We start from the raw sequence: 21,519 nt of genomic DNA on the forward strand, positions 1-21,519 counted from the left end.
GGTTGGTCACATGTCTGCTCACCCTGCGTGAACGGGTCGCGGTTCCGCTCCACCCCCACTCCCCGAAAAAACCTAAATTGTGAGTTTTCCTGATATAAAATCTGAGTTTGGGTTTCCGAGCTGAGCTCATGCACACGTTGCTGCGGCTGAGGTCCCCGCGCTTTAGGGCTTTAGGACTTACTTCCCGCTCTCAGCCAAAAGATTGGTTTAGCCAAGACCCGCGCTTGCGGTGTCCCTCAGGGCTGTGTTTCCATCAGTCACCAACACAGTTTAATTAAGGCACTCAATTATTTTTTTGGTTTTTATGGTAGGTCCGATGCAATGACAGCCAATCCTGAACTTTGTCTAATTGCAGTTCCCGTATGTACAGCCTTTGGGCAGTCAGGTGTCAAGACGCGGCCGTTTTCTCCCACGCTCCCAGTGATGGATAACCTGGCTTTGTTTCTTATGGCTTCAGAAAAGGTCAGCTGGGTTGCATGGAAAGGAAACAGAGAATGTGGTGTGTTATGATATTACTGTTTGTTCAACAAAATATGACACAACAAACACCGATATATCAATAATTAGACATCTGCATTTTTTTTCCATATTTTTTGGTCATATGCAAACTGTTTATGAGGGAAAGAAAAGCTGAACTACCCCAAAGAAGCCAAGCTTCAACTACCCTGAAGTTTTTCTCTGCAGTCTAGAGCTTGTGGTCCTACCTATTTAAAAAAACTAATTCTAAAACCAAAAAATTAGGTTCCATTTAGCAAATTTTGGGCAGGAAACATCTTTGAACTTGCTCTGCTCCATACCCTAGAACTTCTAGTGAAACTCAGAAGTTCTTTTAGGTTTTACAGTATTCTTGAAATGATATTATTGTTTTGTTAGACTGTCTTCTTCATGGTGCATGGATTAGACTCTTCAAATTATAATAAATTGCCTAAAATACTATATGTATAAATACTGATGACAGATATTCCTGTTTCTATAACACAAACCTATGCACAGACACTTTCATTCATTCACACCCATTATAGACATGACTCAGAACAGCACAGTTACTGACAGCTGGTTCATTCTATGCCTATTATGGAGGCAAGGGTCATATTTCAAAACTAAGCTTCAAGAGGGGACAGCAAAAAGAGGCCTGTCTCAAGACCTGCTAAATGTCCATCAATAGGAAACTTCCCAGATTAAGGCTAAGGGGTCAGGTCTCTCAACTCCTGATTCCATTCCTATTCCCAATTTATTAGGTAGCAGATAACAGTACTCAGAGGAGAAGCAGACATTGGTATGTAAATCTAATTACTATCCATTCACAACCTCTGAATTCTTTCTAGTAACTGACTTATAATGTTAACTCAAGATGTTCCTCAAGTTTTTTAATGACTTAGATCATAATTCTCTCACAATTCATAATGTAGTAAATTTCCTGTTGTGAATTTAAGTTTATCTAATTTTTTATGAAATTCTATCCCTGTATTTATTCTGCTCTGGATTCTAATATCAAAATAATTATACATTAAAACAAGTAAGTTAATAAGTAGGTTAAAAACTGTTTGAGTAAACAATGTTTGAAAGTAATTTGTCCTGATAACTTCAAAAAGTTGAAATCAAATTGTTGGTAATGATATATTTATGATAAAATCCAAGGTAAATTTCATAGTTCAGTTTTAGTGAACAGTTTAAAAAATTAATACTTATTTTCATAATCAGGACTTGGGATGCATCCTTTACAGAAACATTAATGGTTTTTATATTTAGAAATTATGGAAATACAATGAAGATTTTAGGGGAAAACAGCAATTTCCCCTTGCCTTAGCCTGAGTTCCTGGGATTGCATATTGATTTAAATTGAACAGAAGGTGAATTTTAGTATGCAAATGAGGAAATTAGAAATGAAATTATTCCATCCAATTAATATACTGATTGGATTCCTTAATCAAGGACCTCACTCATATGGCAGACTCTTACCTGAGGACTAGAGAATCTCGCCAGATAACAAACATGTCTGTAATAATCTTGTTCTTTGGAGTAAGACTCTTGGGAGGTTGTTATTAGAGATGAATATTTTCCTACTCAATATTAGAGTGAATATGCTTTGGGATATTTGTAAAAAAAAAAGTATTATCAAAATAGTACCATCATATCAAGAAAATATAACAATGGAATCATACATTTACAAAACAGGCAGGGATTGCTATCATGATTTCTGGATAACTTTCCCATGTTATCCTGTTTTTCACTGTTGTGTTAGATGGATAGTTTGGGGGTCAGAGCTATGGGTTCCTGGATGTTTGGAATACTCCAGTGCTTTTTCTATGAGCTTCTAGAAAAAAATAATTTTTGGGGGCAGTTTTGACAGCTTAGGTTAAGTAAAGAAAAACTAGAAAAATGTATATCTATGAGTTTAATCCAAGCCAATATATTAGCCCATCTTCAACATTAGGAAGCTTTGGAATCCTAAGACCACTCAGGCTTGTTTATAGAGGACTCAGTAAGTGGTTCCAGATAATTCAAGTTTTCTACAGATACTACACTTAAATAAAACTGAGGCCAAAGTCTCAATATGTTTCTCTAGATTCCATTTCAATAAAATATATAATTATTAAAAAGTTTAGATTTGTTTTAATTTTTATGAAACACTAGAATATGATTAATAAAAACAGTATAATGTTTTTAAAGCATTTACAGAGGCTTTTGCCATGAATCTGTTTTTGTTTTCTTTCTTTTCTTGATCAGGTTTGTGAGGAAAAGAAAACCTTCAAAGCTCTGAAAATTTCATATACTCTCAAATAACCTCTCCTCTTTTATATTAATGCAAATGAGTGTATTATTTAATGAATTTTTAACAACTTTCTGTTATCTTTTTAAATATGCTCTGCCATTTTTACATTCTATACTTACATCACCCACTTCTTCCATAAAATGTCTTTTCTATTCCTTTTGGTTGACCCTACGGAGCCCCCTCAGACTGGAAGATGTCCTACAAGTTTATCTATGGTGTGGATTCGGTTACATTATCATGGCTGTCACCGTTATTGTGCATGTTCCCCTTAAGGGATGGTGACTTTTAAGTAGATTTTCCAATATTTCTAGAAATTTGCAAGTTTTTTTGTTTTTATTTTGGTTTTGATTCTGTGACAATATTATCTAACTTATAAATCATTTATATAATTAAGTCAATAGAGTTTTTGAAAGGAAAAAGTCTTTTAATTTTATAGTAAAGTAAAAACTGCTTATGCTCAAGGCTTCTCTACAGGTGCAGATCATTTCATTCACCCTGAATGCCAGTGTCTTTTAAAATTTCAGATCTGAATGCCTTCCTTTTTTTTAAAATGTATTGACTTAAAAGTTAAAATTTAGCTTTAAAGGTAATTCATATGATGAGCTTCAATGCCAGGTTCTGACTCCAAAAATATTATTTAGTGCAAATCATATATATATAACCTGGGAATTCATATCACTTTTTAGCAATTTCCCAGAACTTTGTAATAAACTGTTATCCTTGAGTATTTCTTTCTAAAGGTTTTAAATATTCTCTTTCTTTTTCTTTGCTTTCCAACCCTTGGACCTTGCTAATGGCTGGCATGCCAAAGAAACATCAGTTTTAATGAACTAATAACAACAAATTTTAGGCGTCTTGTAAAATTCATCTCAGAATGCAGTCCAAGTAATTGGCTCCACAAACTTGTCAGATATTGCTTTCTTAGTTTTGGAGAGTTTCTCCTTAACTCTGTAAAGGTTAAGATGACAGCATTCTCCAGATGGACAAGGTACCTTGACACCATCTCTGTTTGCTCTTTTGCTATTTAGAAGACATGGTCAGCATGTCTTAATCTGAGGGAATTGAGGTTTAGTTCTTAATTCTTTTACACAAAATTTGAAAGAACCACCTTGGAATTATCTGTGTGCAGTTGTTCTCAGCCATTAATTTCTAGATTGTGGATAAAAGCAATTAGATCTTGGTAAACAGGGATGACTTTGTTCTTTAACATGCCAACAAGTACCTGAATAATTTCTATATGAATAAATATCAAAATCGGGCACATTTATTTGGTATAACCTCAGATGTTTGTCTTATTACAATTTATTTTGATTTTGAGTTTAGAGTACATCAAGTACTGAATGTCTCTTGAAGGTTCAAAGACTTATTTATCATGTAATCAGAATGAGAAGCCTATTCACTAGACTATTATATGTCATTTTAGAAAATAGTTTTTAAAGTTCTGGTTTTAGGAAGAACAATAAAAAATCCATTCAGGTCTTACTTTAAAATCGCTTCCTATCATTAGAGGAAAGAAGAAGTGGACATTTAGATTCTTATAAAAAAAAAAAGATCTCTATCTCCTGTGTTTTACTGAATGTGTACAATTTTTTATTGTGACAGGATGAGAGAATGTGAATAAGTAAGGCTGACCTGGCTTGTATAAAAGCAATTGAAATAAAAAAGTATGTAATAACTCACTGCAATTTTTTATCATTTACTGTATCACTCCTATAGAACACATATATTGCTGACATCTTTGATGGAAAAACTGCTCAATTGTCTAAAATGCCTGTTTATTTTAGTGCAACTGTGTATTGTAGTCAGAATTCTGACAAATACTCCTCCCTAAAGGGTTGACTCAAGGACTTCTGTCATATGAACAAAACCAAGGATTTATGCTTTGAAAATATAGAAAGACCACTAATGGTCAACAAATTAGAATAGGAGCTGAAATTCCTTGAGAACATACTATGTGCCTTGGAGTTTTTACATGTATTGTTTCTCAGAAAACAATATGACCTTATCAAAATAAGAAATTGCCTAGGTTTCCATCATTCAAAACAGATTTTGTTTTCATTTTTTCAGCACTTATCCTAAACATGGGCTATTACAGAGAAGATTTGCCTGGTCTGTGTGCAAGGAGGCCCAGATCTAATTTCCAATTTTCCCCAAATTTCAGGAAAATAATACTGTTTAAATCATTTTGCAGAGCAATTCTGGTGCTTTTTTGTCTTTCTGAACCTTGCAATGCAGATATCTATTGACAACACAAAATTTCAAACAGTACATCTGCAGCCAAAGAAAACCGAACCACTTTGCACTGAAGTTTTCAAAAATATAAAGCTCTAATTAGAAGCAAGCAATACCACCACTGGACAGACAGGTCACAACACTGCGTTCACAGGATGCATCCCCCACTCACTGGAGTAGGCCCTAAGTCCTACCCCTAAATTTTAATACTTTCGGTTCCATATACGTTGTAACCTTCTCTATAGGTTGCTAAATTCTGGGTATTCTGCGAGGAAGTTGGGTTAAAAGTCTGTGCACTCTTTGCCACCTTCATTCTCTTCGCTTCTGCCCTGGACTTGTAACAGAACTCTATCAAAGCCACCAGCATTGCCAAGCCCAAGCCGCCAACCAGAATGTAGAAGACGCCTGCTACGTTGCTCAGGCTCAAGGCACTCGTCTTGTCCTGGGGGGATAAAGACACTTCAGTTAACTGTGGAAATGTCACATTCAAAAGGTAAAAGAAATACATGAAATCCAAATAGCCAATTAAAGTAAATGCTTAATTTAAACTGAAATTATCTATAAGTCACTGATGTAGGTTTATAAATTTAACTATAAAGCTTATAACTTTCAGGAGAAGTGAAATTATGATAATTATCAATATATTGAATATAATTGCATTCATTAAAATCTGTATCATTTTACCATTATGAAATATGCAATGAAAACCACTATACTTAGCCATATATAAGCATTTATATATTTACACATAGGGTGCCAGAAGTGGGTTTATTATAGAGTTTGAAAATGACATATTTAAAATCCAATTATGTAAGAAAGGGGACTTCTTTTTGGCTTTGCTTCCTTTAAAACTCAGTTTTAATGTTTGAAATTCCTCTTGAATAAATCTAACTCCATAAATCTCCTACTGAAGGAACAAGGATCTTCTAAGCTGATAGTTTCACATTTTGTTTATCATTACTTTACAAACTATATAAAAACAATATACTATGGTACATATAATTTATTTCTTTCTGTTATGTCTATATGGGAAATCTCATGAAAAATATCACTTTTGCATATTGAATACTATTTAGGAATAATTATATAGGCATAATACTTGGGTAGTCTTTTTAAGATAATTTTTAAAAATACATAAATTATCATGGTCAATTGAGAAATAAGTTATTTATATATGGACAAATTTATAATTATTTTTAATGCTTTAAAAATACAATTCCATTCCCACTTAAATATATTAGAGATTGATTAATATTTTAGACATTATTCTTCAGTTTTACTATATTACTGTCTCATAATTAATAGTCAAACATATGATTAGAAAATATTAAATTTTAAGAAAAATTCAGAATTTCCTTAATAAATTAAAATAGTTTTATTATATAACATTATTTCCAAAAGTATTTTTTAGACAACCTGGAAGATGCTTTGTGGTCATCATTTTCTCAGCAGTATGTTTTGTTCAAAATGTGAATCAGAACCTTAAATAGTTTTATTAGGAAAGTGTTCATTTCAAAAGATGTATTATATATGTTGTTTACTTAGTCATGATATCAACTAACTAGGCCAAAAATTTAGGGTAATTTCAGTTTTAAAATAATCTTTCATTAATTGTTTGTGTCTCTCAAACTTTACATCAGAATTTGAGATTGGTTCCTTTTCTGGCCAATTTTCTGGTTCAAATGCAGATGAAAGTGGTTGATATGGAGATCAGATCTGCAGAAGAATCAATTAACCTGACTTTCTTTCCTTCTTAAATTAACTGAGGTTCTCCAATTTAAGCCAGCTACTTGTTTAATGTCTTAGAATGACGAATAATTCATTTATTTTCTAGGAGAAGATACAGAAAAAAATAAAAGGGGATTCAAAGAACCTTCAACTATGACTTTCAGGCACTGTTAACTATTTTCTATTAACATGTTTAAGTACCTTATTCAAAGATATACATTATATATTGTTTTCTTCAGAATAAAAATATAACTGTACTTCACAGAATTTGGCCTATAGGTTTCTGCATTGTTCTGAAAAGAATTCATAAATTAAAGGTCTTAGAACTTGAGGATATTATTTGTAAACATTGATTACTAAAATAACTTTGGAGAATAGAATTGGAAAGTTCATTCTGTTTATCTGTTAGCACAGAAGTATCAAAGGGCCTCTTCAAATCAAAGTGGAGTGTGTGGCAATATGATAACAAAAGATTGAACTTTGGAATAAACATTTATTTAGTATTTAGCATCTTTTTTTCTGGATGACTATGGATTAATTTCCCATTTTGAGAATGTATCAGTTCTTGAAATAATTGATTTCATAATCTTTAGCTCCATAAGGAAAACCTAAACCAAAAAAAAGCCACTACTTTTATTAGTGGTACGTAGTTTGAGAATAACAAGGAATTTTGTTATTTTATATATATTTTCAGTTAATTTAAATTATTTAAAAGCCTTAATATTGGGGAGCACGTTGTGATTCCCTGGAAAGTTAATCCCTGTGGTTGGAATTCATGATATTAGCTTCTGATTTAGGCTGTGGCTCAGTGCATAGAGAAATGTTCAGTTTTTAAGGTTTCCATATGATTTTGACAATTGCTCCCGTTTATTGTTTTGTGAACACAAGAGGAGGCCCGAACTGCAGCGACTGACCTTGCTTCCCGAGTCCTTGGGTCCACATTCACCTTTATCGTACCACCATTTGTTTTTCAGCTTGTCTAAGACGCCTGCCTCACTGAGTTTCAAAACGGCAAGGTTTACAGGAGTTCTTCACGTGGAAAATAACATAAATAACATTATATATGTTATTTTATGTTATTCAAGTAAAACTACATTAGAATCGCATGGTAAAGTGACAGAGCAAAGGCCACAGTAGGTGTTATGTCTTGTACTGTAGGCCCAGGTTTAGGATCAGACATAAAACTGGGGCCTGCTCCATCGCTTTAGGTAACAGGCACATACTGCTAGGGAGGATCTTTAAATAAAATGTATGCAATTACTGTGAATCCAAAACTATTGGCCTGGGTTGGGTTCCTTGAGCATTTATAATTTCCCCACATAAATGTGAGTCTCAATATCCAGAGGCTTTCTTCTTTCCTCTTTAAGACTTAATGAAAGTGGCTGCAAGTTGACAGACAGACATAAGCAGAAGGTAGACAGGACTGCTTTCACTTCTGACATGCATTATGATTCAGCTACTAGGACTTTGCTTTCTGCTCTAAAAGTATGTCCACAGTATCCATCAATAGATTGACTCCTTACCCACTGTATTCTAAGACCTCATTGAAAGAAGAGAGTGACTCTAGTGTCACAGACTAAGAGCATCTCATAACTCATGCAAAGATCCTCATAAGTCTAATATGTAAATTATTATTTAAAAATCATAGCCCATGCTGATATTTTGCTTCTGAATTGCAGTATTTACCCTAAATAATATCACCAGAGCCATTTTCATCTATCTTATCTTGAGTTTACTATGTTAATATACTCAAAGTACAGGTGAAGTGATTTTAAGTTAGTAATGATAGGTTAGGGGTTACTAAAATTTTTCTGACTAGAAAATGATTCTTACTATAAAGTCATTTGAAAAATGTTCTTCTGTCTTTGATTCTTTCAATACTAATAGTGTATAATGAGTCTGAGTGAGATGTCAGCTATCATCTAGTATCAATATCTTGAGTAATATAAAATTATCCCAGCCTTTCATTTTCTATACAACAATATGAAAGTCAAGAAGATGAATAGGAAGCACTATCTGCTAGGATCATTTGTTGTTACTATCTTTATGGTTGGTTGGTTTTGGTTTCTTTCTGCTGGAGGTTGGCTACATTCCTATGGACATTTTTCAGGCTGCCACAGTCATTTTGTCTGGCGTATGATTCAGAGCCTTACATCTGATTGAGTGCATTTGGTGAAACACAGCATGCATTTATTTGGCTACCAGAAGATTAATTCCATAAACCCAGCTACATAACTAGGTGATGTATTAATAATGACAGTGATAATGATTAATGCTTATTGTGCACTGACTGTGTACCAGACAGTTTAAAAAACATTTTACCTCTTTAATACTGTCATTCAGATTTTGCAAATGAGAAAAACAATGAGAGCTTAACTCAACTATTTACATGGCTAGGTGATAGCTGAATCAGGATTTGTCATAATCTGACTTCATAGCATATGCAATTAAAAATATAACTGAAGAATCAGAAAATGGGTTTTCTGGGTGTAATTAAATTTTTTTCTAAAAGTTAAACTAAAATCTATTACTTTCCATAATTTAGTTTTGAAAAATGTTTCCAAAATACCACTTTTTCATTTTGTTTGTATGGTTTTTGAATACAACTTAAATTTTGTATCAGTGTTGTAAGATCTTATTATGGCTTATATTCACTAATCCATTGAAGAAGTAATATGCATTTGCCAGGATCCCAGAATATTAGGTTGTTTTTTTGGGCTGAAATCTGACATAAGCATGATTTAACACTCTAAATGCTGTTTGGAGATGGGGTAGTTAATTGAAGTGCTTAAGATGAACCAGAGGAATCTAGGTTTTACTAACTATACCGTGCCTCTTCCATACATACTTCAGTTCTACCTCCATTTATGAAATGATTGTTAAAAAGTCAACAAATGGGTTGATGGTAAACTGTGAAGGAATGAATTAAAAAACCCTTACACCTCTAAAATTATACCTTTTCACTTATCCTTTTTGAAAGATGTAGGGCCCTTTCTTCATACCTTTTGTTAAATTTTTATGGCCAAAGATTCCTTCACTCAGAATTTCCTAATACTGGGAATGGCTACCAGGTGAGTAAGGATGCTGATTATCTCACATTGTGGAGTGTGAAATGGAAGCTGAATAGTTCAGTTGTTGGTCATATAAGTAATAAATCCCTTGAAGGAAAGTACAGTGGTTAATTCTCTTTTTCTTCACAGGTTCTACCACACCCCCCAATCAAAGCAGAAGTTAGATAATTTGGTGTTGAATGGAAGGTTGGAGATGTGTTCCATTCCCTCAGCTCCATCCATTACAATCCTATGAATGACAGGGGATCAATTTTCTTTGTATAGGAACCTTTCCATGTGTGGCACTTGTTTCTGTGTTTTCTCCTTTCACGAGATGAAACACTTAGGAAAATTAGTGTTTTCCTACCAAGATTCTATATTTCAAAATCAGATCAGCCAGGACTTTAGCCGTCTTGTGCTAAGATCTCTTGGTATGCTCCCTCTACACTCAGTTGGCAGCAATTGTCTCTCCTGCTTCAGCTTCCCAATCAACAAAACCTTTAGAGCCAGCTGCATTCCTGGATTCTGTACTTTCCCTTCATATTTTACCTCTTTTGAGGGAGATCAGGTCAAAGGGAGGGGTGAAGTAAGTTTAAAAAGAAAATCAGTCACCCGAAGAAGTCCAAAATGAAAATGAAAAAACAACAAATGATGTCTGATAATTTGGTTTGATCTAAGGTAGGTCAGGCCATTTAAAATAGCACCTTTCATTACAAATGCAAAGTAGGGCATTATTACCATTTAGATTGCAACAACCTATTCTGTTGGTGATAAACTTTAGGTCAATGTACAACCTACTAGGTTTTTTTGTTTGTTTTTTATGCAAACAAAATTCTTGAGGGAAAATAGAACATACTATAAATTTCATTTTAGGTGAACATTTTATGTTAATTTTTATAACATTTTGGAAAGCTACTTGTAAGATTTGAAATAACTTTTTAAAATAAACTTTTCTGGTTCATATTTGTGAAAGCAATGACTACGCACCTGAAAGAAGAAGCAGTTTAATTTTGGAAATGATAAGATTAGATTCACATTTATTCTTTTGGACAACAAATATTTACTGAGTGTCTAGTATATAACAAACAATGTGTTCAACAAACAATGTGTTGAAATTGATTAGATCTAAGCTGTTTAATCATTCATTTAAATCAATTACAATGATTTTTATTACATAATTTTGTTCCCTAATATATGTACATTTCTGCTATATTTTTCTGTTTTTCTCTGGAAGGTCTTAAGTATCCACTAAAATGGAACTTCAATATATTTTTAGAAAATTTTATCTGTTATAGCTTTGTTATACTTCTTATGTTTGTGATAAAAATAAAGTAAAATTTGCAAACAAAAATTTTCTAGTGGAATAATATATATGTTTTTATTCTTTCTGGTGTTACTATAGGACTTTTTGACCTTTCTAGTTTACATAGAGGAATGCTAGAATATTAGTATAAACTTGAATAATTTTGTCTGTGTATATATATATATGTGTGTGTGTGTATATATATATATATATATACACTTATTTATACGCTTATAGAAACTATCAGAAAAATTCTAGGTAATTTGGGGCTCCAAAATTAATTAATACTCCTTAAAATGATATTATCATGCAAATGTGATTCTTCTCCCTCAAGGCTCAGATTGAGGCTTAAACTCTCAATGTAACAGTATTGTGGTGAGAATCTTTAAGACGCCTTTGGTGATGAGAGAGCTCTGTCCTCACAAATGGATTAATGCTTTTTTTTGAGACAGGGTGTTTCCTCAAGATTAGATTAGGTTTCATGGGACTGGGCCTCTGGGTCTCTTGCTTCCTCTCTTACACAAGACCTCATTCTCTCTTCTCTTTCTCTCTTTCCCGCTCTTCACTATGAGATGCCATATGGAATTTTAAGGTGTGTCCAGGTATCCTAATCCACTCTGCTTCGACTTTCTATCCACCATAATGATGAGCCAAATAAATGTCTTTTCTTTACATATTACCCAGAGTTGGGTATTTTGTTGGAGCATTTCAGAATGGATTAAGACAGATGGTGCCTAGGATACAGGCAAACTTTTTACTTCCTCTTTCTGAAGTAGATAGACTCCTAATAACAATTTGAAAGGCTTTTGAGAATGGGTTTAGGAAGGATTAATTGCAGCCACCCGAGAAAGATACTCCCTGAAAACAGTATTGTTGTGTGAATTAGATGGCCAAGTGAGATAACATATAATCCAATGAAGTTGCAGATAAGCAGATTTGGACAAATTTCTAGATTAAAAAAAAATCTATACTCTTAAATAGATACTTTAAAATTTTCATTATTTTTACTTATCAGTTGGAGGTAGTTATTCAGTCAGAATTTTTCCATCTGTGGATTGGTTTCTTTAAGTCTATAAAGAGGAATGCTAGAATATTAGTATATAGGGGACACTATGTAGTATGTTCTGCTAATTGTATTTTTATTGCCACATTATTTTATGAAGATGAAAATATGACATGGATGAAGTAATGATAGATTTGTTCTTATTTTTCTGGCCTGATAATTTTGTAATTGATCCATTAATGGAAGGAAAAAAAAAATGTGTACTTTACATAACTATCTTTGAGTTCTTATTTTTTCTTCAATAGAAGCCTGAGGGTTTTATATGGAAAAAAAAAAAAAAACTTTCTGGTAGGATTTCTTAGTTCAAGGTGGAGCCATATCATTGCTCTTATTTACAAATAATTGGTAAAATTTCTGGCCAAGTAATGGTGAAGAAAATAAAACAGATTTACCTTCTCTGTTCTTTGTCATCTCTTCACTAAATTGCTCTGCTCTTATAGAAACTTGCATCTCTTCCTGTTTTTCGAAAACATGGCTCTGAGGACTATCAAAAAAAATGTCTGATCCACAGCCTTTTCTAACTACAGTTTTTCAGTGAGTATTTTCATCAGATTTTTTAATGTGTCAACAAATTGATAATAGTTGCAAATATTTTTGCTTTGACAGTAATTGCATACTTAGTTTGTGAAGGGATTTGACAAGCAATTCAACTGGTATTAGTAGGTCCAAACCAAATGTCTCCCAGCAGATGCACCTATTACTTTACATACTGTTTACCCGCTTTTGGTGACATTGAGGCTAACCTTGGAGTCACCTCCCCCGCTGCCACATTCTCCTTTGTCGTACCACCATTTGTTTTTCAATTTGTCCAAGAGGCCTTGTTCATTCAGTTTTAAAACTGCGAGGTTAACAGCATTTCTTGAAACGATAAAACATATTTTGTAAGAAACTGCATAGCTGTTAAGATGTTAGAAGGAATGAGGACTTAAGCTCTTTTATAAGCTTCTCCCAGACGCTAAATAAACCTCTCATTTTGCCATCCTGCAGTCCCTTCCACCAGAGTCCAAACCAAAGGCAATTGTAACCAATTTCAAATGTATTAAACATGCAGTATTTGGTGCTGTTCATTTTCATGGTTCTTTTATTGTCAAATAACTGATCTCATCAAACAAATATATGATTTTTTTTTTTGCACAACAGTAATAAACTTGTATTTACTCTTAATTGAGAAAAAATTGTGTCTCTAATTCCTTTACCTCTAAGAATGTCAATGACCCAAGAGAGACTGGAATGAAAATTCATTCTCAGAAGGTAAAACAAAATGGCATAAACAAACCAACAAAGCAGTCATTAATTTTGTATACTGATTTTCTGACAGCAAAGATTATGGCTTAATTACTATTCCCTTTATTTATGTGGGTTTAGTTTGCTTGATTTAATTGGTCTCAGAATCCAGGTTAGCTCGGTTTCATGGGCTGAAAAGGACAGGCTAGTCAAGAGACAGTAGTAGCAGCTCTTAGGGATAAGTTCTTACATATAAAGTTCTTGTTGCTTCTTGAAGGCATTAGATTCTATTTAGAAATTAGGATCACATATCCAATTTGACTGTTTAAATTAAGCAATTAAACCCAGGAAGCAATGCTGCATGTGATATGGACTTTATAAACAAACACTTTAGATTAGATTTTCTCTATGTTTATGGGGGAATAGGGACAGCAAATTCTAATTATTCTAAGAGGATTGAAAAAAAAATGTTATGGGCTTTTGTTTCCCATGCATTTGGTTTCTTTCCTGCTTTCAAGTTACAGTTTTTAATGAACCATTAACTTTTCCAAGAGGTTTCTCCAGAATTTAATGAAATTTCTGTTTTATCTAAGGAGTGGTTTATACACGGAGGAATTCTGGCTACAGTCTGTGCTATTTGAGAAACACTGAATTTGGTGATTACCTAATGCCAAATGAATTACAGAGCAGATGAAACAACTACAACTGTATTGATGAATAGCATGATTTGCAAGTAAAATGTCATTTAGCTGACTAATAAAGTGTTGGCTATTTTACTACTAAATAGCCTGTTAAAGTGTAAAATGTTTTCATGGTATTTCAGGTGAATAATGTACTTTTCCACTGTTGTGATGTGTTGATCCACTTGAAGAGTGGACATTTCCCATGAGCAAACCATACGCTTTAGGAGCATTAACTCTCTTTAAGACTGCCATTTACTACATAGATAATTAAATGATTAGGTGTTCCCACATTCCCAAGTGTCACGTTAGTGGCATAAAATAATTAATATATTTCAAAATGAACAATATCAGGTGATCAGTTTAATCACCAAAAGGACCAAATTAAAATGTAAAAATAAATAAATATTCAGTGAAGCTAGAAACATCTATTTTTTTTTTAATTCTGTTGGGAATTTTGTATTTATAAGAAACTACATTTGTCTTTCAATGAATTGAAACTACTAAAGTTTTCCTATTTTGGAGAAAATGACTCTTATAATTCACGTTATTTTAGCTTTAAATATTCATTTTAGGTTTTTTTTTTTTTTTAGTGAAGCAGTATCCAAATTATTTTATATGTTGGTTTAGACCATTCCTTTGATAAAATTAAAACCATTTCATGAGAGGGTTATTTAACAGGGTTATTAGCCATATCCAAAGACAGTTTCACAGCACAATAAAAAACAAAAAAGCAAAATAAAGGAATGGATAAGGAAAAAAAGCTTTATGTTGGTAAAATTGTTTGGAATCAAGCTATCTGCAAAAATTATTCTAAAACATTGTCTTTCTAATACCATATAATAGGCCATGTAAAAACAGATTAGTTTCACACTGCTATCCATATGTGTGCACATATCTATATTTGATTTTACATTTGATTAATAAATAAGTCATTGCCCCGTTCACAAGTAATTCACATTTTCCTTCCAGAAATATGTGCTCCCTCAGTAAAGTCCACTTAATATCATCATATATAAAATTTTCTTTTCTTTGATGATATATAGTGGAAGGCACTTATAATTAATATCTTCAGCATTTCAAAATTTCTTGATAGAGCCTGTTATTTTCTGTAATTGTCAAATTAATATGTCATTTCCTTACATAATAAATTTAGGTCTAAAGGCCTCCTTGGATTGCTATTTATACTGCAACATAAACCACATATATCAGGACCATTTGGACATCTGTTCTATTTTATGGAATGATTAGTCTTTTCATATTGTTAATAATAAGAATCATTAAATGGTTAAAAAAAAGTATAAAGTTGTTTCTGTCACTTTACTACACTAGGTTAAAAAGTATTTTTTTATTCAGCAAAAGTGAAAAGGGAATCCTGAAAGAATTGTAGTAAACAAGGTCAGGGCACCCTAAGCAGTCAGGTAAACGAGGGACACAGGAAGAGATCCTTACTGAAGCACATTTAACTACTGCTTTGGAATCTCCTTGATACATCTGAGAACTTGATTTCAAAATCAATGTCAGAAACTCATATCGATTATATGGGATATTTGTACTTTAGTTAATTATTAAAGAAGGTGTAATAGTGGTCTGCTAAGCAAAATAGAGAAGAAAAATATTGTGGGTTATTTCTTACATTAATTATACCTTTTATTGTATTAAATGCAACTTTTACAGAATAAAGTCAATTAAAATGATTTTTTTCCCCATTTAAAAATGGGAGGGAAGGAAGAAATAGTAGCTGAACACATTCTTGCTGGATATATAAACCACACTGGAAAACCCTGGTGTGTTGACAATGGCCTTTTACAGAGTGCAATAGAACCCAGGAAATTTTCTTATTTGCCTTTGCCTTTTATGCATCATGTGAAGTCTACGTAAGAAAAAGTCTCCAATTAGTTTTTTTTCCAAGTGGTGAAATGATACGGAATTTGACTATGGGATGAAAATGCTCACTTGATCAAATTCCAGGACCTCTGGAAAACCTCCCAAGGTTTTATTCCTGGAATTCCCTTCAATTGAGCTTGAGATTATAAAATTTTACCTTACTGCCTGATTTGGGACTTAATTTTGTTAAGGATGTAGTTGAAATGTTACCTAAAACAAAACTTTTAAAGCAGGGAACTAACAGATTTACTTTTTTCATTTATTAATTTTGGGTAAATTTAAAAAATTAAAAGTAAGATTTTTCTTATAAAAAGCATGCTTAACACAGGCTAACACATTTGCCACTCCCTTGACTCTTCCGTAATGACTTATCACCAAATTCTGTAGAGTCGAATATGCTCGGGATTACTTTATGCCTTATGCGTTATATTTACTTCTAAACTATGTGTCTTATAGTGTAATTTCCCGTTGGTGAGGTATTAAAGTGTACATTTGCTAAAACATGTATATAAATTAATGGGACAAATTTATAAAGCTTAAGTTTAGTAAAGTGTTTTTATGATTTCCTGTATTATTGTAAAGAACTGATGATATAAACACTTAGAATTAGTTTCCGACCGATCACAGGATATTCAGGGCATGTGTAGTTTGTAGAATAAATAATTTGCAATAACAGGTTTAGCCTGGCTAAAACAAATTCAATTCTTTTTCACTTACTTGGACAAACACTTTAATGTTGGATGGCCATAGTATGTGGCCCTACTACAATTTATTTCTCTAACCATTGTGTGGTGTTAGTGCTCTATTATCCTGTTAAAAAAGGATTCCTTAGTTTTATACATATGAAAACATCTCACTGATTTTAAGATGGCTGTTTTCACTGACATGCTATCTTTGTACTATGTTCTTTATAAAATTTAAATACCAGGTGTTATGATGTCTAAAATATTTATCAAAACAAGACTGAGATTTTTTTCATAGTTTCCATCCAGCACATCCTAATGTAGTTTAAAACAACTTAAAAATGATGTGAATTAACCAGAAATTGTGTAATGAAATAAGGAAATTCCTTTTGAATCATCAAAGGGCTTTGATAGATAATTTATGCAGGAAGAAATACAAATCATATACAAGTAATTCAATCTTAGTTGGAATTAGTGAGTTAAAGTACTATAAATTCATTTTTCTTCATTCATATTAGAAAAATAAAAGTAAACATGATGTTCAATATTGTCAAGAATTTAATATTGTGGGCAATCTCATAGATTGATGACAGTGTTAAAAACCAGAAAAAAAAATTTGCCTTGATAAAACAGAAGCTTTAACCCAATCCTTATCCTTGATCCAATAATTCCTCTTTTAGCAATCAATCCTAAGAAATTAGTCAAAGATGTTGGCAAAGTAACTTGTAATAAATCTAATGGTATATTTCTTTTTGTTTCAAAACATAGAAGACAATGTGCATGTCCCAAAGAAAGGGAGAATTAAATAATTTTCTGTTCAGACCACTATCTAGAAGCTTGATTTAAGCCTCAAAACTTACAAACACAGATGCTCAGACCTAAGCCTATTCTATCAGATTCTTCTGGATTACATGTAAATGTATGTAGGTTTTTATAAAGCTTTTGAGGTAGCAGTGACAAGTACCATTTATTCCTATGACATATTTCATAACTATTAAAATTTAATGACTAGGGAAAATACTGACAGTATGATGTTAAGTGCAAAAAAAAAGAGAAATTTGTATATTCTTTGTGATATTAGTCTGACAATAAGCTATACATATATTTAATACTAATAAAAATATTGGCTAAAGATACAACAAATTTTTTTTTCTGGGTGGAGGGTTTGTGATTAATTTGGATTCCATTTGTTTTTTATGCTTCCTCACTCATTTAAAATTTTTTACAATGGGCAGTGATACTTTAGTAATTGGGAAAAAGCAAACCAAAAGACTATTCTCATTTATTTTATAAATACAATGCCTTATAGAATTGTTCTCTTCAAGCCAAAATTTATACTCTACTTTGTATCAAATATAATTTGAGAAAGAAGTAAAATCTAGGGGTTATTCTTCAGGATCTCAGAAAAACATTAATTGTTCTTAATTATATGATTTGCTTTGGTGCACTTGGTTTTGTGCCTCTGATCACAGGATGGAGAACATGTGCAGTACTTGGCTTCTATCAAGGTTCTACTTTATTTGTGGGGCATGGGTCAGGCAGAGAAGTATGAACACTGTAGGAGTTTCAGGCCTGCCCCATCAGGTAGAATCTGCAGGAGGTTAATAGAACTTTCAGTGGCCCAGAGAGAAGGCTTGCCCTTTCATACATATTTAGATAGACAAGGTGAGTCTTCTCCCTCAGGCTCCATTAAATGAAAGTGACTGAAATAGACTTGAGTCCTGGTAAGTGGGCCATTTATATTAGAAAAAAATGTATATAGATCTATTTCTAGAAAAAGAGGTTTCATGGCTAACAACTCTGTTCTTTCCCCATTAAGTGTTAGGGATCTTCAGAAAAATAATCTTTTTTTTTTGGTAGGAATTTTATAAAACACAATTTGTTTTCCATCATACTATATATTGACTATATCCCTTCCTTGAAACCAAATTTAAATTCCGAATTGGAAAACTCATTTGATTTAAAATTCATTGTAATGTAGATACACACACACACACACAAACACATTCACCCATACATGCTAAATTTTGGGGGGAACTATTTTAATAAGAAAATAATAATTTTATGTAAAATGAATACAAATTAACTGTATATAGACGATTCATTTTGTTATTAAATGATGGCTGCAGTGTAAATATTGTTACAAGAGTTGCATGCATGAAAGCCTGTTCCATATAACAATATGAGTTAGGTAGAAGAGCAATATATAGGTAGAAGAGCAAATATCAACTAGGATCTACTTCTGTAATTTCATTAACGATGCTTTTCCAAATAAAGGTGGATGAAACAAGTTAGCAGAAAAACAGAGTTTATAACTAAAAATCACAACTTTATATTGTCTATTAAAAACCAACTGCAAAAAATAACTTATCAATCAGGAAAATATAAAAAATAAATAAAAATCAATAGAATGGCATATGATAAGAAGTCAAGAGCTAAATATGTCTGAACTTAAAGAAAGGCATTTGTATTCACATTTCTAAACTTTATCGGCTATTTAGGCCTGGAAGAGTAACCAGTCCTAAGCATTATCAATGCTCCACTTAGTTTTCAATTTCACTTGTAGCTGTGCTATTACTTTTCTTGGCAAATTATTCCTTTCGATAGACAAGCACAAGGCACTTTTTGCTTCATTGGATTTGTGCACTCATTTCCAAAAGCAGACTTTGGGCCAAATTGCTCCACATATACATGCAAAAATTTTAAAAAAATGATAATATGTTTTCACTTCAGTTTGCCTTTTCAATGACAAATAAGGTTTGCAAAAGTTTTGTAGGTGAAAAGACAACTCATATCCAGCATAATTTATGAGTATTTGAAAAACAATTTGATAAATCAAGATGGATTTATGTCTTTACATTGGATTTTATATAAGCAAGTTAGTATACAGACCTTTGTATTTCATATTCCAAGTACTTGTATTCATGTTGATTCCTAAACAAATGAAGTAGGTACTGGCTTAGCTTTCAAAAATTGTCTCTAAATTTCTTATTCTTTGGAATTGCATGACTAATTCTTATTGGAGAATTGAGCCTGAAGGATGTGAATCTTTGAAAGAGCATGGTGATTTTTAGGAGATTGTCTGTCAGCAGTTATAGCCAGAGCATTAGCTAAGGATTGTGATAATTTTAATTGTGTATTTTATGTTGAATGTTTTCAATGGTAACCCTTACATATATTTTATGCAGTTTGGTTTCATGATTTCATCAATTTGAGATCACAGAGTAAATTCTCTAACCTACTTTGGGTCATGGATTTCTTTAAGAATTTAATGAAAGCTGGATACATTCTCAGAAAAATATACATAAACATATAAGAATTGACTGGCATACAATTCTAAGAGATTCACAGACTTTGGAAAGAAAATAATGAATATGGATTTAAAAAATCTGTTCTAGATTTTAGTACACTATTTTAAAATTAACTAATAATTCCTTTTATATAGAAGAAATTAAATGACATTTTTATCGCAAAGATGTCTCCTTTCAATAGAGAAGGAGTTTTAAGACTGTCATTTTTCAGGAAGGGACTTCTAAGCTAGTGGTCTCAATCTATTATTATTCTTCAAACATATTATGTGTGAGACTCTTCACAAGATTGCATATTAAATTGACAAAATAAAAAACAAAACTGTAGAAGGATACTTTTAGTTATAGTTAAATAAATTGATAGAATATCAAATATTCATTTTATATAGTGTAAATTTTATTTATGGTATCCTTGGGGTACTTTTGAGATTATGAGGGCTAAAGACTTTCATCCAATTCACACTGTTGTTATTATTATCTGTGTTCGAATCATATAAAAGGGAGCTTTGTTTCCAGGTCAAATCATGTCTGCCTAGATTGTGAAGCACTTCACGTATCCTCTGAATATTATTCGCGTTTCAAGTTGTGGTTATTATTAGTCTAAAGTACAATTTCAAAAAGGAGAGTGCTGGTCACTGTCACATTCACAGCATGTGGGTGGTTCATCAGTTCTGGGCCTTTCATGCAGATGCCTTCCCTGGACCAAGATGTGCTGTGTGGACTTGCCCCTGTGGCTGACTTGGATGCTTCATCCTCTAAACCATGCTCCTTTCTCTCTTTCAATGATAACCAAAATACAAAACCATTCTATGAACCACAGGTCATGTTTCTTTTTCTAGTCTATGCTGAGGCTAAAAACTTTCATCAACTGCTTTAAAGACTTAGAATCCTAGAATTTTTGAGTCAAAATGTAGGTTAGAGGTTATCTCCAACCTTTTCATTTTACTGATGGTCACTGGGGCCTAAAGAAAGTTAGGTGACTTGTCCATCAAAGCCCAGCTGGACACAGGTCTTCTGCCTTCTGGTCCAGTGCTCTTTCCTAAGTACTGTGATGCTCTTTTGCTTCCTGTTGGTGCCCTTTCCTATATAGTTATGCTATTTATTCAGTCCTTCTCTGTCTTGCTATTTCTCTTTTTTCCTGAGAAGTTTCCTAGGTGTCAAAGAATTTTCCCTAATTAAGCTTTAGAATCAGACTTTCATATCCCCTTTATTAGTAAGTTGGCAACTTCTGATATCTCTGGCTAAATCCTCCTTGAGTTGAGATAAAACCTGAAAGGCAGTTAATCTTGTTAACTAAATCGATCTTTCCTAAATACCCAAGAAGGAAGAGGAGCAGATAATTTTCTTTAAAAAGCATCCCAATTAATTATATGCTGACTTGATTTAATTAGATGGTAACATTTATTTTCTCCCAAGGTTAAAATGGGGTGTCTATTTAAATACATACAAAATTCTTAATGTTCTAAGTTCTAATCTTTCAGTACATATACTTTTGGATATCCAAGCATAATATCACAAAGAAATTTTCTAATCCAATATAACAGATTAGAACATTTTTCCCCCCAGAAGAAATAGAACTGTAAAACTA

General features: G+C 32.6%; 1 protein-coding gene across 7 annotated transcripts in view; it reads right to left on the reverse strand.

The window, feature by feature from the left end:
- Positions 1-49: 49 nt before the first annotated feature.
- The window catches only part of Gria4 (glutamate ionotropic receptor AMPA type subunit 4), a 344,863-nt gene continuing 323,393 nt past the window's right edge, over positions 50-21,519 (reverse strand). The window contains exons 14-16 of one of the 7 annotated variants that reach the window (XM_048795827.1): positions 7,648-7,762; positions 5,313-5,447; positions 50-467 (exon numbers count right to left, since the gene is read on the reverse strand). In XM_048795827.1, coding sequence (XP_048651784.1) covers positions 303-467; positions 5,313-5,447; positions 7,648-7,762 — 415 coding nt within the window. In that variant the 3' untranslated portion in view covers positions 50-302. Of the gene's footprint in view, positions 468-5,076; positions 5,448-7,647; positions 7,763-12,892; positions 13,008-21,519 lie in introns of those variants that run through there. The other 6 variants (XM_048795822.1, XM_015489929.2, XM_048795826.1 and 3 more) reach the window with 6 other exon arrangements.

The sequence above is a fragment of the Marmota marmota genome, unplaced genomic scaffold (genome assembly GCF_001458135.2).
Source record: "Marmota marmota marmota unplaced genomic scaffold, marMar, whole genome shotgun sequence".
Lineage (NCBI taxonomy): Eukaryota > Metazoa > Chordata > Mammalia > Rodentia > Sciuridae > Marmota > Marmota marmota.